General features: G+C 57.8%; 1 protein-coding gene across 1 annotated transcript in view; it reads right to left on the bottom strand.

Annotated features, from left to right (window-relative positions):
* Positions 1-18,339, bottom strand: part of LOC121291305 — a 96,891-nt gene that overhangs the window by 19,620 nt on the left and 58,932 nt on the right. Inside the window, exons 16-19 of the mRNA XM_041212378.1 lie at positions 16,428-16,790; positions 13,886-14,170; positions 3,415-3,534; positions 3,118-3,144 (exon numbers count right to left, since the gene is read on the bottom strand). Of these exons, the coding sequence (XP_041068312.1) occupies positions 3,118-3,144; positions 3,415-3,534; positions 13,886-14,170; positions 16,428-16,790 (795 nt within the window). The remainder of the gene's footprint in view (positions 1-3,117; positions 3,145-3,414; positions 3,535-13,885; positions 14,171-16,427; positions 16,791-18,339) is intronic.

Here is an 18,339-nt window from a genome sequence, read left to right as displayed (position 1 = left end):
GAGAGAGCGAGCGGGGGGAAGGAGGGCGGAGAGAGCGAGCGGGGGGAAGGAGGGGCGAGAGAGAGGGGGAGGAGGGGCGAGAGGGAGGGGTGAGAGGGAGGGGGAGGAGGGGCGAGGGGGAGGAGGGGCGAGAGATAGGGGGAGGAGGGGCGAGAGAGAGGGGAAGAGGGGCGAGAGGGGAGGGGGGCGAGAGGGGAGGGGGGGGCGAGAGGGGAGGGGGGGGGCGAGAGGGGAGGGGGGGGGGCGAGAGGGGAGGGGGGGGGCGAGAGGGGAGGGGGGGGGCGAGAGGGGAGGGGGGGGGCGAGAGGGGAGGGGGGGCGAGAGGGGAGGGGGGGCGAGAGGGGAGGGGGGGGGCGAGAGGGGAGGGGGGGCGAGAGGGGAGGGGGGGCGAGAGGGGAGGGGGGCGAGAGGGGAGGGGGGGCGAGAGGGGAGGGGGGGCGAGAGGGGAGGGGGGGCGAGAGGGGAGGGGGGGCGAGAGGGGAGGGGGGGGCGAGAGGGGAGGGGGGGCGAGAGGGGAGGGGGGGCGAGAGGGGAAGGGGGGGCGAGAGGGGAAGGGGGGGGCGAGAGAGACAGGGCGAGACGGCAAGGAGGGCGGCGAGAGAGAGAGACGGGATGGAGGGCGGAGAGAGACAGAGACGGGATGGAGGGCGGAGGGAGAGAGAGAAGGGGGAAGGAGGGCGGAGGGAGAGAGAGAAGGGGGAAGGAGGGCGGAGGGAGAGAGAGAAGGGGGAAGGAGGGCGGAGAGAGAGAGAGACGGGATGGAGGGCGGAGAGAGAGAGAGAAGGGGGAAGGAGGGCGGAGAGAGAGAGAGAAGGGGGAAGGAGGGCGGAGAGAGCGAGCGGGGGGAAGGAGGGGCGAGAGAGAGAGAGAGGGGGGAAGGAGGGCGGAGAGAGCGAGCGGGGGGAAGGAGGGGCGGGAGCGAGGGGGGGGAAGGAGGGGTGGGAGCGAGGGGGAAGGAGGGGCGAGAGAGAGGGGGAGGAGGGGCGAGAGAGAGGGGGAGGAGGGGCGAGAGAGAGGGGGAGGAGGGGCGAGAGAGAGGGGGAGGAGGGGCGAGAGAGAGGGGGAGGAGGGGCGAGAGAGAGGGGGAGGAGGGGCGAGAGAGAGGGGGAGGAGGGGCAAGAGAGGGGGGGATGGGGAGGAGGGGTGAGAGAGAGGGGGATGGGGAGGAGGGGCGAGAGAGAGGGGGATGGGGAGGAGGGGCGAGAGAGAGAGGGAGGAGGGGCAAGAGAGAGATGGAGGAGGGGCAAGAGAGGGGGGGATGGGGAGGAGGAGCGAGAGAGAGGGGGATGGGGAGGAGGGGCGAGAGAGAGAGGGAGGAGGGGTGAGAGAGGGAGGAGGAGCGAGAGAGAGAGGGAGGAGGGGCGAGAGAGAGAGAGAGAGAGGGAGGACGGGCGAGAGAGAGAGAGAGGGAGGAGGGGCGAGAGAGAGAGAGAGAGAGGGAGGAGGGGCGAGAGAGTGAGAGAGGGAGGAGGGTCGAGAGAGAGAGGGAGGAGGGTCGAGAGAGAGAGAGAGGGAGGAGGGGCGAGAGAGAGAGAGAGGAGGGGCGAGAGAGAGAGAGAGAGGGAGGAGGGGCGAGAGAGAGAGAGGGAGGAGGGGCAAGAGAGAGAGAGAGAGGGAGGAGGGGCAAGAGAGAGAGAGAGAGGGAGGAGGGGCAAGAGAGAGAGAGAGGGAGGAGGGGCGAGAGAGAGAGAGGGAGGAGGGCCGAGAGAGACAGGAGACAGAGGAGGGGGCCGGGAGGGGGGGCAAGGAGGGGCTGGAGAGGCGGGAGGGGGTGAGAGTGGGCGAGGGGGGGAGGGATGGGGTGAGGGCGGGGGGGGGGGAAGAGAGGGGGGAAGAGAGGGGGCGAGAGAGGGGGGTAGAGAGAGGGGGGGCAGAGGAGGGGGCGAGAGGAGGGGGCGAGAGGAGGGGGAGTGAGGGGGGTGAGGAGGAGGGGATGAGGAGGGCAGGGGTCGAGGAGGGGACGGGATCGAGGAGGGGACAGGGGCGTGGAGGGGACAGGGGCGTGGAGGGGACAGGGGCGTGGAGGGGACGGGCGAGGAGGGGACGGGCGAGGAGGGGACGGGGCGAGGAGTGGACAGGGGCGAGGAGGGGACAGGGGCGAGGAGGGGACAGGGGCGAGGAGGGGACGGGGCGAGGAGGGGACAGGGGCGAGGAGGGGACTGGGGCGTGGAGGGGACAGGGGCGAGGAGGGGACAGGGGCGAGGAGGGGACAGGGGCGAGGAGGGGACAGGGGCGAGGAGGGGACAGGGGCGAGGAGGGGACAGGGGGGTTGAGGAGGGGCCGGGGGGTGAGGAGGGGAGAGGCGGGGTGAGGAGGGGAGGGAGGGGGCGCGGAGAGTAGGAGGGGGCGCGGAGAGTAGGAGGGGGCGCGGAGAGTAGGAGGGGGCGCGGAGAGTAGGAGGGGGCGCGGAGAGTAGGAGGGGGCGCGGAGAGTAGGAGGGGGCGCGGAGAGTAGGAGGGGGCGCGGAGAGTAGGAGGGGGCGCGGAGAGTAGGAGGGGGCGCGGAGAGTAGGAGGGGGCGCGGAGAGTAGGAGGGGGCGCGGAGAGTAGGAGGGGGCGCGGAGAGTAGGAGGGGGCGCGGAGAGTAGGAGGGGGCGCGGAGAGTAGGAGGGGGCGCGGAGAGTAGGAGGGGGCGCGGAGAGTAGGAGGGGGCGCGGAGAGTAGGAGGGGGCGCGGAGAGTAGGAGGGGGCGCGGAGAGTAGGAGGGGGCGCGGAGAGTAGGAGGGGGCGCGGAGAGTAGGAGGGGGCGCGGAGAGTAGGAGGGGGCGCGGAAAGTAGGAGGGGGCGCGGAAAGTAGGGGGGGCGCGGAGTGTAGGGGGGGCGCGGAGTGTAGGGGGGCGCGGAGTGTAGGGGGGGCGCGGAGTGTAGGGGGGGCGCGGAGTGTAGGGGGGGCGCGGAGAGTAGGAGGAGGCGCGGAGAGGAGGAGGGGGCGCGGAGAGTAGGAGGGGACGGGGAGTGTAGGGGGGGGCGCGGAGCGTAGGGGGGCTCGGAGTGTAGGGGGGGGCGCGGAGTGTAGGGGGGGCGCGGAGAGTAGGGGGGGCGCAGAGAGTGGGGGGGGCGCGGAGAGTAGGGGGGGGGATGAGGACGGGGGGGTGGGGGTAGATGGTGCATCACTTACCAAGTAAACCTGCAGATTTCATCAAGGCTAGAAAAAAATGAAATGAATTAATTGGTGTAACAGGCACCGTGAAGCTGAAAGTACAGACTCACTGTCAGATTGTAGCCAACAGGTTCCGCTTCACAGGGTTAATTACAAACATCACAAAAATAAACTCATATGTAACTCTCTACTGCTGCTGAGTATTTCCAGCATTTTCTGTTTTCATTTTGTGTTAAGGAATCATTAAGTTGTGTTTACTGTTAATTCTTGATGTAGTTATTAATGTTTGAAACTGATGCCGGCTGACACTCTCACCTCGGGTCTTTTGCTGTAATTTTCGATTGTGCCAAACTACGACACAGACTGCTGTAGCCATCAGAATAAACAGGATCCAGAATGCCACCAACCACCCTGAAGTACTGGGGAAGAAGGCATCTGTACGGATAGAGAGAAAGAGTCATAACCAACTCACCAATGCTCGCTGTCCCAGAACCAGATCACCAACGCTCGCTGTCCCAGAATCAGATCACCAACGTTCACTGCCCCAGAACCAGATCACCAACGCTCACTGTCCCAGAACCAGATCACCAACGCTCGCGGTCCCAGAGCCAGATCACCAACGCTCGCGGTCCCAGAGCCAGATCACCAACGCTCGCTGTCCCAGAAGCAGTTCACCAACGCTCGCTGTCCCAGAAGCAGTTCACCAACGCTCGCTGTCCCAGAAGCAGTTCACCAACGCTCGCTGTCCCAGAAGCAGTTCACCAACGCTCGCTGTCCCAGAAGCAGATCACCAACGCTCGCTGTCCCAGAAGCAGATCACCAACGCTCACTGTCCCAGAAGCAGATCACCAACGCTCACTGTCACAGAAGCAGATCACCAACGCTCACTGTCCCAGAGCCAGAGCACCAACGCTCACTGTCCCAGAGCCAGAGCACCAACGCTCACTGTCCCAGAGCCAGAGCACCAACGCTCGCTGTCCCAGAGCCAGAGCACCAACGCTCGCTGTCCCAGAACCAGATCACCAACGCTCGCTGTCCCAGAGCCAGATCACCAACGCTCGCTGTCCCAGAGCCAGATCACCAACGCTCGCTGTCCCAGAGCCAGATCACCAACGCTCGCTGTCCCAGAGCCAGATCACCAACGCTCACTGTCCCAGAGCCAGATCACCAACGCTCGCTGTCCCAGAGCCAGATCACCAACGCTCGCTGTCCCAGAGCCAGATCACCAACGCTCGCTGTCCCAGAACCAGATCACCAACGCTCACTGTCCCAGAACCAGATCACCAACGCTCGCTGTCCCAGAGCCAGAGCACCAACGCTCGCTGTCCCAGAACCAGATCACCAACGCTCACTGTCCCAGAACCAGATCACCAACGCTCACTGTCCCAGAGCCAGAGCACCAACGCTCACTGTCCCAGAGCCAGAGCACCAACGCTCGCTGTCCTAGAACCAGATCACCAACGCTCGCTGTCCAAGAACCAGATCACCAACGCTCACTGTCCCAGAGCGAGATCACCAACGCTCGCTGTCCCAGAGCCAGATCACCAACGCTCGCTGTCCCAGAGCCAGATCACCAACGCTCGCTGTCCCAGAACCAGATCACCAACGCTCGCTGTCCCAGAACCAGATCACCAACGCTCACTGTCCCAGAAACAAATCACCAACGCTCACTGTCCCAGAACCAGATCACCAACGCTCACTGTCCCAGAACCAGATCACCAACGCTCACTGTCCCAGAACCAGATCACCAACGCTCACTGTCCCAGAACCAGATCACCAACGCTCACTGTCCCAGAACCAGATCACCAACGCTCACTGTCCCAGAACCAGATCACCAACGCTCACTGTCCCAGAACCAGATCACCAACGCTCGCTGTCCCAGAACCAGATCACCAACGCTCACTGTCCCAGAACCAGATCACCAACGCTCACTGTCCCAGAACCAGATCACCAACGCTCGCTGTCCCAGAACCAGATCACCAACGCTCGCTGTCCCAGAACCAGATCACCAACGCTCGCTGTCCCAGAAGCAGATCACCAACGCTCGCTGTCCCAGAAGCAGATCACCAACGCTCGCTGTCCCAGAAGCAGATCACCAACGCTCGCTGTCCCAGAAGCAGATCACCAACGCTCGCTGTCCCAGAAGCAGATCACCAACGCTCGCTGTCCCAGAAGCAGATCACCAACGCTCGCTGTCCCAGAAGCAGATCACCAACGCTCGCTGTCCCAGAAGCAGTTCACCAACGCTCGCTGTCCCAGAACCAGATCACCAACGCTCGCTGTCCCAGAACCAGATCACCAACGCTCGCTGTCCCAGAACCAGATCACCAGCGCTCGCTGTCCCAGAACCAGATCAGCAACGCTCACTGTCCTAGAACCAGATCACCAACGCTCGCTGTCCCAGAACCAGATCACCAACGCTCACTGTCCCAGAACCAGATCACCAACGCTCACTGTCCCAGAACCAGATCACCAACGCTCACTGTCCCAGAACCAGATCACCAACGCTCACTGTCCCAGAACCAGGTCACCAACGCTCACTGTCCCAGAACCAGATCACCAACGCTCACTGTCCCAGAACCAGATCACCAACGCTCATTGTCCCAGAGCCAGAGCACCAACGCTCACTGTCCCAGAGCCAGATCACCAACGCTCGCTGTCCAAGAACCAGATCACCAACGCTCACTGTCCCCAGAGCCAGATCACCAACGCTCGCTGTCCCAGAGCCAGATCACCAACGCTCGCTGTCCCAGAGCCAGATCACCAACGCTTGCTGTCCCAGAGCCAGATCACCAACGCTCACTGTCCCAGAGCCAGATCACCAACGCTCGCTGAGCCAGATCACCAACGCTCGCTGTCCCAGAACCAGATCAGCAACCCTCGCTGTCCCAGAACCAGATCACCAACGCTCACTGTCCCAGAACCAGATCACCAACGCTCACTGTCCCAGAACCAGATCACCAACGCTCACTGTCCCAGAACCAGATCACCAACGCTCACTGTCCCAGAACCAGAGCACCAACGCTCACTGACCCAGAACCAAATCACCAACGCTCACTGACCCAGAACCAAATCACCAACGCTCACTGTCCCAGAGCCAAATCACCAACGCTCGCTGTCCCAGAACCAAATCACCAACGCTCGCTGTCCCAGAAGCAGTTCACCAACGCTCGCTGTCCCAGAACCAGATCACCAACGCTCACTGTCCCAGAACCAGATCACCAACGCTCACTGTCCCAGAACCAGATCACCAACGCTCACTGTCCCAGAACCAGATCACCAACGCTCACTGTCCCAGAACCAGATCACCAACGCTCACTGTCCCAGAACCAGAGCACCAACGCTCACTGACCCAGAACCAAATCACCAACGCTCACTGACCCAGAACCAAATCACCAACGCTCACTGTCCCAGAGCCAAATCACCAACGCTCGCTGTCCCAGAACCAAATCACCAACGCTCGCTGTCCCAGAAGCAGTTCACCAACGCTCGCTGTCCCAGAACCAGATCACCAACGCTCACTGTCCCAGAACCAGATCACCAACGCTCATTGTCCCAGAGCCAGAGCACCAACGCTCACTGTCCCAGAGCCAGATCACCAACGCTCGCTGTCCAAGAACCAGATCACCAACGCTCACTGTCCCAGAGCCAGATCACCAATGCTCGCTGTCCCAGAGCCAGATCACCAACGCTCGCTGTCCCAGAGCCAGATCACCAACGCTCGCTGTCCCAGAGCCAGATCACCAACGCTCACTGTCCCAGAGCCAGATCACCAACGCTCACTGTCCCAGAGCCAGATCACCAACGCTCGCTGTTCCAGAGCCAGATCACCAATGCTCGCTGTCCCAGAACCAGATCACCAACGCTCACTGTCCCAGAGCCAGAGCACCAACGCTCGCTGTCCCAGAACCAGATCACCAACGCTCGCTGTCCCAGAGCCAGATCACCAATGCTCACGGTCCAAGAACCAGATCACCAAGGCTCACTGTCCCAGAGCCAGATCACCAACGCTCGCTGTCCCAGAGCCAGATCACCAACGCTCGCTGTCCCAGAGCCAGATCACCAACGCTCGCTGTCCCAGAGCCAGATCACCAACGCTCGCTGTCCCAGAGCCAGATCACCAACGCTCGCTGTCCCAGAGCCAGATCACCAACGCTCGCTGTCCCAGAGCCAGATCACCAATGCTCGCTGAGCCAGATCAGCAACGCTCGCTGTCCCAGAACCAGATCAGCAACGCTCGCTGTCCCAGAACCAGATCACCAACGCTCACTGTCCCAGAACCAGATCACCAACGCTCACTGTCCCAGAACCAGATCACCAACGCTCACTGACCCAGAACCAAATCACCAACGCTCACTGACCCAGAACCAAATCACCAACGCTCGCTGTCCCAGAACCAAATCACCAACGCTCGCTGTCCCAGAACCAAATCACCAACGCTCGCTGTCCCAGAAGCAGTTCACCAACGCTCGCTGTCCCAGAAGATCACCAACGCTCGCTGTCCCAGAAGCATATCACCAACGCTCGCTGTCCCAGAAGCATATCACCAACGCTCGCTGTCCCAGAAGCAGATCACCAACGCTCGCTGTCCCAAAAGCAGATCACCAACGCTCGCTGTCCCAGAACCAGATCACCAACGCTCGCTGTCCCAGAAGCAGATCACCAACTCTCGCTGTCCCAGAAGCAGTTCACCAACGCTCGCTGTCCCAGAAGCAGTTCACCAACGCTCACTGTCCCAGAACCAGATCACCAACGCTCACTGTCCCAGAACCAGATCACCAACGCTCACTGTCCCAGAACCAGATCACCAACGCTCACTGTCCCAGAACCAGATCACCAACGCTCACTGTCCCAGAACCAGATCACCAACGCTCACTGTCCCAGAACCAGATCACCAACGCTCACTGTCCCAGAACCAGATCACCAACGCTCACTGTCCCAGAACCAGATCACCAACGCTCACTGTCCCAGAACCAGATCACCAACGCTCGCTGTCCCAGAACCAGATCACCAACGCTCGCTGTCCCAGAAGCAGATCACCAACGCTCGCTGTCCCAGAAGCAGATCACCAACGCTCGCTGTCCCAGAAGCAGATCACCAACGCTCGCTGTCCCAGAAGCAGATCACCAACGCTCGCTGTCCCAGAAGCAGATCACCAACGCTCGCTGTCCCAGAAGCAGATCACCAACGCTCGCTGTCCCAGAAGCAGATCACCAACGCTCGCTGTCCCAGAAGCAGATCACCAACGCTCGCTGTCCCAGAACCAGATCACCAACGCTCGCTGTCCCAGAACCAGATCACCAACGCTCGCTGTCCCAGAACCAGATCACCAGCGCTCGCTGTCCCAGAACCAGATCACCAACGCTCGCTGTCCTAGAACCAGATCACCAACGCTCGCTGTCCCAGAACCAGATCACCAACGCTCACTGTCCCAGAACCAGATCACCAACGCTTAATGTCCCAGAACCAGATCACCAACGTTCACTGGCCCAGAGCCAGATCACCAACGCTCACTGTCCCAGAGCCAGATCACCAACGCTCACTGTTCCAGAACCAGATCACCAACGCTGACTGTCCCAGAACCAGATCACCAACGCTCGCTGTCCCAGAACCAGATCACCAACGCTCGCTGTCCAAGAACCAGATCACCAACGCTCGCTGTCCCAGAGCGAGATCACCAACGCTCGCTGTCCCAGAGCCAGATCACCAACGCTCGCTGTCCCAGAGCCAGATCACCAACGCTCGCTGTCCCAGAACCAGATCACCAACGCTCGCTGTCCCAGAACCAGATCACCAACGCTCACTGTCCCAGAAACAAATCACCAACGCTCACTGTCCCAGAACCAGATCACCAACGCTCACTGTCCCAGAACCAGATCACCAACGCTCACTGTCCCAGAACCAGATCACCAACGCTCACTGTCCCAGAACCAGATCACCAACGCTCACTGTCCCAGAACCAGATCACCAACGCTCACTGTCCCAGAACCAGATCACCAACGCTCACTGTCCCAGAACCAGATCACCAACGCTCGCTGTCCCAGAACCAGATCACCAACGCTCGCTGTCCCAGAACCAGATCACCAACGCTCGCTGTCCCAGAACCAGATCACCAACGCTCGCTGTCCCAGAACCAGATCACCAACGCTCGCTGTCCCAGAAGCAGATCACCAACGCTCGCTGTCCCAGAAGCAGATCACCAACGCTCGCTGTCCCAGAAGCAGATCACCAACGCTCGCTGTCCCAGAAGCAGATCACCAACGCTCGCTGTCCCAGAAGCAGATCACCAACGCTCGCTGTCCCAGAAGCAGATCACCAACGCTCGCTGTCCCAGAAGCAGTTCACCAACGCTCGCTGTCCCAGAACCAGATCACCAACGCTCGCTGTCCCAGAACCAGATCACCAACGCTCGCTGTCCCAGAACCAGATCACCAGCGCTCGCTGTCCCAGAACCAGATCACCAACGCTCACTGTCCTAGAACCAGATCACCAACGCTCGCTGTCCCAGAACCAGATCACCAACGCTCACTGTCCCAGAACCAGATCACCAACGCTCACTGTCCCAGAACCAGATCACCAACGCTCACTGTCCCAGAACCAGATCACCAACGCTCACTGTCCCAGAACCAGGTCACCAACGCTCACTGTCCCAGAACCAGATCACCAACGCTCGCTGTCCCAGAGCCAGATCACCAACGCTCACTGTCCCATAACCAGATCACCAACGCTCACTGTCCCAGAACCAGATCACAAATGCTCGCTGTCCCAGAACCAGTTCACCAATGCTTCCTGTCCTAGAACCAGATCACCAACGCTTAATGTCCCAGAACCAGATCACCAACGTTCACTGGCCCAGACCCAGATCACCAACGCTCACTGTCCCAGAACCAGATCACCAACGCTCACTGTCCCAGAGCCAGATCACCAACGCTCGCTGTCCCAGAGCCAGATCACCAACGCTCGCTGTCCCAGAGCCAGATCACCAACGCTCGCTGTCCCAGAACCAGGTCACCAACGCTCGCTGTCCCAGAACCAGATCACCAACGCTCACTGTCCCTGAACCAGATCACCAACGCTCATTGTCCCAGAGCCAGAGCACCAACGCTCACTGTCCCAGAGCCAGATCACCAACGCTCGCTGTCCAAGAACCAGATCACCAACGCTCACTGTCCCAGAGCCAGATCACCAACGCTCGCTGTCCCAGAGCCAGATCACCAACGCTCGCTGTCCCAGAGCCAGATCACCAACGCTTGCTGTCCCAGAGCCAGATCACCAACGCTCGCTGTCCCAGAGCCAGATCACCAACGCTCGCTGAGCCAGATCACCAACGCTCGCTGTCCCAGAACCAGATCAGCAACGCTCGCTGTCCCAGAACCAGATCACCAACGCTCACTGTCCCAGAACCAGATCACCAACGCTCACTGTCCCAGAACCAGATCACCAACGCTCACTGTCCCAGAACCAGAGCACCAACGCTCACTGACCCAGAACCAAATCACCAACGCTCACTGTCCCAGAACCAAATCACCAACGCTCGCTGTCCCAGAACCAAATCACCAACGCTCGCTGTCCCAGAAGCAGTTCACCAACGCTCGCTGTCCCAGAACCAGATCACCAACGCTCACTGTCCCAGAAGCAGATCACCAACGCTCATTGTCCCAGAGCCAGAGCACCAACGCTCACTGTCCCAGAGCCAGATCACCAACGCTCGCTGTCCAAGAACCAGATCACCAACGCTCACTGTCCCAGAGCCAGATCACCAATGCTCGCTGTCCCAGAGCCAGATCACCAACGCTCGCTGTCCCAGAGCCAGATCACCAACGCTCGCTGTCCCAGAGCCAGATCACCAACGCTCACTGTCCCAGAGCCAGATCACCAACGCTCACTGTCCCAGAGCCAGATCACCAACGCTCGCTGTTCCAGAGCCAGATCACCAATGCTCGCTGTCCCAGAACCAGATCACCAACGCTCACTGTCCCAGAGCCAGAGCACCAACGCTCGCTGTCCCAGAACCAGATCACCAACGCTCGCTGTCCCAGAGCCAGATCACCAACGCTCACGGTCCAAGAACCAGATCACCAAGGCTCACTGTCCCAGAGCCAGATCACCAACGCTCGCTGTCCCAGAGCCAGATCACCAACGCTCGCTGTCCCAGAGCCAGATCACCAACGCTCGCTGTCCCAGAGCCAGATCACCAATGCTCGCTGTCCCAGAGCCAGATCACCAATGCTCGCTGAGCCAGATCACCAACGCTCGCTGTCCCAGAACCAGATCAGCAACGCTCGCTGTCCCAGAACCAGATCACCAACGCTCGCTGTCCCAGAACCAGATCACCAACGCTCACTGTCCCAGAACCAGATCACCAACGCTCACTGACCCAGAACCAGATCACCAACGCTCGCTGTCCCAGAACCAAATCACCAACGCTCGCTGTCCCAGAACCAAATCACCAACGCTCGCTGTCCCAGAACCAAATCACCAACGCTCGCTGTCCCAGAAGCAGATCACCAACGCTCGCTGTCCCAGAAGCAGATCACCAACGCTCGCTGTCCCAGAAGCAGGTCACCAACGCTCGCTGTCCCAAAAGCAGATCACCAACGCTCGCTGTCCCAGAAGCAGATCACCAACGCTCGCTGTCCCAGAACCAGATCACCAACGCTCGCTGTCCCAGAAGCAGATCACCAACTCTCGCTGTCCCAGAAGCAGTTCACCAACGCTCGCTGTCCCAGAAGCAGTTCACCAACGCTCACTGTCCCAGAACCAGATCACCAACGCTCACTGTCCCAGAACCAGATCACCAACGCTCACTGTCCCAGAACCAGATCACCAACGCTCACTGTCCCAGAACCAGATCACCAACGCTCACTGTCCCAGAACCAGATCACCAACGCTCACTGTCCCAGAACCAGATCACCAACGCTCACTGTCCCAGAACCAGATCACCAACGCTCACTGTCCCAGAACCAGATCACCAACGCTCACTGTCCCAGAACCAGATCACCAACGCTCGCTGTCCCAGAAGCAGATCACCAACGCTCGCTGTCCCAGAAGCAGATCACCAACGCTCGCTGTCCCAGAAGCAGATCACCAACGCTCGCTGTCCCAGAAGCAGTTCACCAACGCTCGCTGTCCCAGAACCAGATCACCAACGCTCGCTGTCCCAGAACCAGATCACCAACGCTCGCTGTCCCAGAACCAGATCACCAACGCTCGCTGTCCCAGAACCAGATCACCAACGCTCGCTGTCCCAGAACCAGATCACCAACGCTCGCTGTCCCAGAACCAGATCACCAACGCTCACTGTCCTAGAACCAGATCACCAACGCTCGCTGTCCCAGAACCAGATCACCAACGCTCGCTGTCCCAGAACCAGATCACCAACGCTCACTGTCCCAGAACCAGATCACCAACGCTCACTGTCCCAGAACCAGGTCACCAACGCTCACTGTCCCAGAACCAGATCACCAACGCTCACTGTCCCAGAACCAGGTCACCAACGCTCACTGTCCCAGAACCAGATCACCAACGCTCGCTGTCCCAGAGCCAGATCACCAACGCTCACTGTCCCATAACCAGATCACCAACGCTCACTGTCCCAGAACCAGATCACAAATGCTCGCTGTCCCAGAACCAGATCACCAATGCTTCCTGTCCTAGAACCAGATCACCAACGCTTAATGTCCCAGAACCAGATCACCAACGTTCACTGGCCCAGAGCCAGATCACCAACGCTCACTGTCCCAGAGCCAGATCACCAACGCTGACTGTCCCAGAACCAGATCACCAACGCTCGCTGTCCCAGAACCAGATCACCAACGCTCGCTGTCCCAGAACCAGATCACCAACGCTCACTGTCCCAGAGCCAGATCACCAACGCTCGCTGTCCCAGAACCAGATCACCAACGCTCGCTGTCCCAGAGCCAGATCACCAACGCTCGCTGTCCCAGAACCAGATCACCAACGCTCGCTGTCCCAGAACCAGATCACCAACGCTCGCTGTCCCAGAACCAGATCACCAACGCTCACTGTCTCAACCTCTTCCCTGGTTAAATCACATCCTCTCCTACTCCCCCAAATTCCTTCATCTCCTCCTCCAAGCTCCATCACACCCTCTACTGCAGTCTCTCTCTCTCCCTCCCCCTCTCCCTGCCTCCATCACACCCCCTCCCCCTCTCCCTGCCTCCATCACACCCCCTCCCCCTCTCCCTGCCTCCATCACACCCCCTCCCCCTCTCCCTGCCTCCATCACACCCCCTCCCCCTCTCCCTGCCTCCATCACACCCCCTCCCCCTGCCTCCATCACACCCCCTCCCCCTGCCTCCATCACACCCCCTCCCCCTCTCCCTGCCTCCATCACACCCCCTCCCCCTCTCCCTACCTCCATCACACCCTTCCTCTCACATTGCTATGGGTCTGGAATCACATGTAGGCCAGACTAGATAAGGACAGCAGATTTCCCTCCCTAAAGGGCATCAGTGAACCAGACGGGTTTTTACAACAATCAATGATAGTCGTCATGGTCACCATCACTGAGAATAACTTTACATTCCAGGTTTATTACAGCTGCCGCAGTGGGATTTGAACCCATGACGCCAGAGCATTAACCTGGGCCTCTGAATTACCAGTCCAGTGACATTAGCATTATGCCACCGTCTCCCCCGCAGTATAGCCTTGCGCGGCCTGTGTTCATCACAGTATCAGCTCCAGTTTTTACATTTATATCTGCAATTATATTCCAGTGCTTTCCCCCACATTGTTGAGTATTTTAAGAAGCCATTCTGTTCACCTGCAATCTGGATGTGAGCCTCCTGTGTCTCCTTCAGGATCTGGTTGTTAATGACGCAAGTGTACTTGTTCCTGGAGTGCTTGGGGACCTCAATAATGCTGTCAACTGTCATCAGCCCTTCAGTGTCCAGACGGTACTTGGTATCTGGCTGGGCTGTAACGTTCTCTCCGTCCCCGTCTACCCACTGGACGGGTGGGTTTGGGAACCAGCCTTCAGACCTGCAGGCCAGCCTGACGCCATTGCTCGCGTAGCCCTCCATCTCGATCCAGGGCTGCCTGCCCGTGCCTGCAACGACATGGACATTAGGAAGCTGGGGGAGGGTAGGCCGCAAAGCCTGTCGATGCCTCCGCTGTCGCTCGGTTACATTGCAGCTGAACTGTACGTTTATTGAATGCCAGCTACCCAGCCTGAGGGGACTATCGCACTCAAGGGAGTAGAGGGAAAAGACCCCAATGGAGCAGGGGGAAGGAGGGCGATCCAAGTGGGAAATGGCCCGCAGATCAAATTAATCGCCAGGGCAAATTTCCGCTAATGGTTCTGGTTTCGGGGCCTTCAAGGAGGCTCCAAAGATGAGCCCTTTCATTTTGAGACAAGAATAATATTAGGCACCACACCTTTTAAAAGCTTTTATGTATTCAAAAGACATTAGATTTACTTTGAAGCTGGTTATAGTGTCCAATGGTTCTCAGTTGCTCTGTTAAGTCATTTTCACCTGTTTTGACACCAGGTTACTCATAGGAAGTGGAGTCCACACTCGAGTTCAAAATGCATATTTTTGGTGACAAACACAGAATCACAGTGCAGAAGAGGCCCTTCAGCCCATCGAGTCTGCATCGACACGTGAGAAACACCTGACTTACCTACCTAATCCCATCTACCAGCACTTGGCCCATAGCCTTGAATGTTATGACGTGGCAAGTGCTCATCCAGGTACTTTTTAAAGGATGTGAGATAACCCACCTCCACCACCCTCCCAGGTTGCGCATTCCAGACCGTCACCACCCTCTGGGTAAAAAAGTCTTTTCTCACAGCACCCCCCCCCAGTTGCCCATGTTTCCAGTCAGTACAAGGCTCATGAGCAATGCTACATTCAGCGATAGGCGAGTGAGTTTGAGCAGGAACTCATCGCGTTCATCCCGTATGGAAACCGAGCACAATTTTGAGGACAATTTATCGCGACTCGATTGTTGATGTCTTGCCCGAGAAAGAAACTTTAGCCCAAGATTTCTGAAAGGAGAGATGGTGATCCCAGTGGATTGAATGCATGGGCTCTCCGAATCAGATTCCCCAAAATCACAGGGATAGTTTGACTTGGCCATTCACCAGGAAACTAATTAGAGCTTTTTTTTAAAAAAATATTCGTTCATGAGGTGTGGGCATCGCTGGCTAGGCCAGCATTTATTGCCCATCCCTAATTACGCTTGTTCAGAGGGCATTTAAGAGTCAACCACATTTCTGCGGGTCTGGAGTCACATGTAGGCCAGACCAGGTAAAGACAGCAGATTTCCTTCCCTAACAGCGCATTAGTGAACCAGAGGTGTTTTTACAACAGTCAACAATGGTTTCATGGTCATCATTAGACTTTTAATTCCAGATTTTTATTGGATTCCAATTCAATACCACTACACCACCGCCTCCCCCATGTGGTCAGCTCATCAGTACGGAGAGACTTAAAAACACCACCGGGGAGAGGCCAGAAAACAACTAGAACATTCCAACGGTCCCTTGGCGAAGGGGGGATAAAATAGAAACAGGGGCTAGAACAGGTCTCATTCATTAAGATCATAGCTGACCTTCTAACTTGCCACACTGTCTACATGTCCCTTAATTCCTTCATTATCCAAAGTTCTATCCACCCCCATCTTGAAATGTACTCAACAAATGAGCATCCACAGCTCTCCGAGGACAGAAATACTTGGTCTAGGGGGCGCCCAGGAAAGGTTCACCAGGCTAACTCCTGGGGTGAGGTGATTGTCCCCTAAGGAAGGATTGAGTAGGCTGGGCCTATGTTCTCTGGAGTTTAGAAGAACAAGAGGTGATCTCGTTGAAACGGGCACGATTCGGAAGGGGTTTGACAGGGTGGAGACCGAGGGGCTGTTTTCCCCTGGCTGGGGAATCTAGAACAGGAGGGGCACAGTCTCAGGAGGACAGGTCAGCCATTGTGGACTGAGACGAGGAGAAACGTCTTCACTCGGAGGGTTATGAATCTTTGAGTATCCTCAGCCCTCTGGGGCAGAGAATTCCAGTCATCCAGTATATTCAACTCAGATAAACAGCTTTTTAGATCCCAAGGGAATGAGGGGATATGGGGTGCTGGAGAGAAGGTGCAGTTGAAGTCCTTGATCAGCCACGATCACACTGAATGGTAGAGCAGGGTGGATGGGCCAAATGGTCCTGCTCCTGCTCCTATTTCTGGTGTGCTTATGTGGAGAATTCCAAAGATTCACAACCCAGTGAGTGAAGAAACTTCTCCTCATCTCTGTCCTAAATGATCAGCCCCTTATCCTGAGACTCTGCCCCTGTTTTCAAAATGGCCACTGACCTGACACATTCAGCGCTACTTTGATCTCGTCCTGCTTGATGCCGGAAGCTACGTAGCACTTGTACTGGCCCTTGTCGGTGACCCTGACATCTTTGAGCTTGAGGGAGAGATTTCCATGTGCGATTTCGTTGAGGAAGAGCTCAGTGCGGCCTCTGTAGCCTGCCGCCTGGGATGTCAGGTCCTCTGTCCCATCCTTGAACATGATGACAGGTGAGGAGTAGCTAAGGGCCATGTAGATCCAGCGGACTTCCATGTTCTCTGGGGCTCTGGCCGGCACCAACTGGCAGTCCAGGATCACGTCGCCCCCGACAACTGCAACAACAGGGTCGGGCGGAGCTGTCACCATGAATTCTGCTGCCGTATCTATGACAACCAGCCGACAGGGAGATAGAGGGAGAGAGAGTCAGATCCAGCGGCTATCACTCGGGTTATTACAGCTACATCATCAACTCGGGTTATTACAGCTACATCATCAACTACGAGAAAGAGAGAGAGAGACAGAGACAGTCAGAGAGAGAGAGAGACAGACAGTCAGGGAGAGAGAGAGACAGACAGACAGTCAGGGAGAGAGAGACAGGCAGTGAGGTAGAGCGAGATAGAGAGACAGTCAGTCAGTCAGGGAGAGAGAGAGAGAGAGACACACACAGTCAGGGTGAGAAGGAGACAGAGTCAGGGAGAGAGAGAGAGAGAGACAGTGACAGAGAGAGAGAGAGAGAGAGAGAGACAGAGAGAGAGAGAGAGAGACAGTGGCAGAAAGAGAGAGACAGAGAAACAGTCAGAGAGAGAGAGAGAGAGAGAATGAGATCCAGTGGCTATCACTCGGGTTATTACAGCTGCATCATCAGCCATGAGAAAGAGAGAGAGACAGACAGAGACAGTCAGAGAGAGAGAGAGAGAGAGAGAGAGAGAGACAGTGAGAGAGAAAGATAGAGACACAGTCAGAGAGAGGGAGAGAGATAGAGCGCGAGACAGAGACAGTGAGAGAGAAAGATAGAGACAGTCAGAGAGAGAGCGAGACAGTCAGAGAGAGAGAGATAGTGAGAAAGATAGAGAGACAGTGAGAGAGAGAGATAGAGACACTGTGTGAAAGACAGAGAGAGCGAAACAGTCAGAGAGAGAGAGAGAGCGAGATAGTCAGAGAGAGAGAGAGAGAGATAGTCAGAGAGAGAGAGAGAGAGATAGTCAGAGAGAGAGAGAGAGAGAGAGAGCGAGACAGTCAGAGAGTGAGGGAGAGAGAATCAGATCCAGCTGCTATCACTTGAGTTATTACAGCAGCATCATCAACCATGAGACAGAGAGACAGTCAGAGAGAGAGAGAGAGACAGTGAGGGAGAGAGAGGGAGACAGTGAGAGAGAGAGAGAGAGAGAGAGAGACACAGTCAGGGAGAGAGATAGAGACAGATGACAGCCAGGGACAGAGAGAGAGAGAGAGAGAGACAGACAGGCAGTAGGGAGAGAGAGAGACAAATAGACCGACAGACAGTCAGGGAGAGAGAGAGAGACATACAGACAGTCAGGGAGAGAGAGACAGACAGTCAGGAGGAGCGAGAGAGAGACAGACAGATGACAGTCAGGGACAGAGAGAGAGAGACAGGCAGTCAGGGAAAGAGACAGACAGACAGACAGACAATCAGGGAGAGAGAGACACAGACAGACAGTCAGGGAGAGAGAGAGACAGACAGGGAGAGAGAGAGAGAGAGTCAGACAGTCAGGGGGAGAGAGAGAGAGAGACAGTCAGTCAGGGGGAGAGAGAGAGACATACAGATGACAGTCAGGGACAGAGAGAGAGAGAGACAGGCATTCAGGGAGAGAGAGACAGACAGACAGACAGTCAGGGAGAGAGAGAGAGACAGACAGTCAGGGAGAGAGAGAGAGAGAGAGAGAGACAGACAGACAGTCATGGAGAGAGAGA

Source organism: Carcharodon carcharias, chromosome 19, assembly GCF_017639515.1.
Source record: "Carcharodon carcharias isolate sCarCar2 chromosome 19, sCarCar2.pri, whole genome shotgun sequence".
Classification (NCBI taxonomy): domain Eukaryota; kingdom Metazoa; phylum Chordata; class Chondrichthyes; order Lamniformes; family Lamnidae; genus Carcharodon; species Carcharodon carcharias.
Note: the sequence above shows the minus strand (reverse complement) of the source record. Positions and strands in the feature narration are given on the sequence as shown.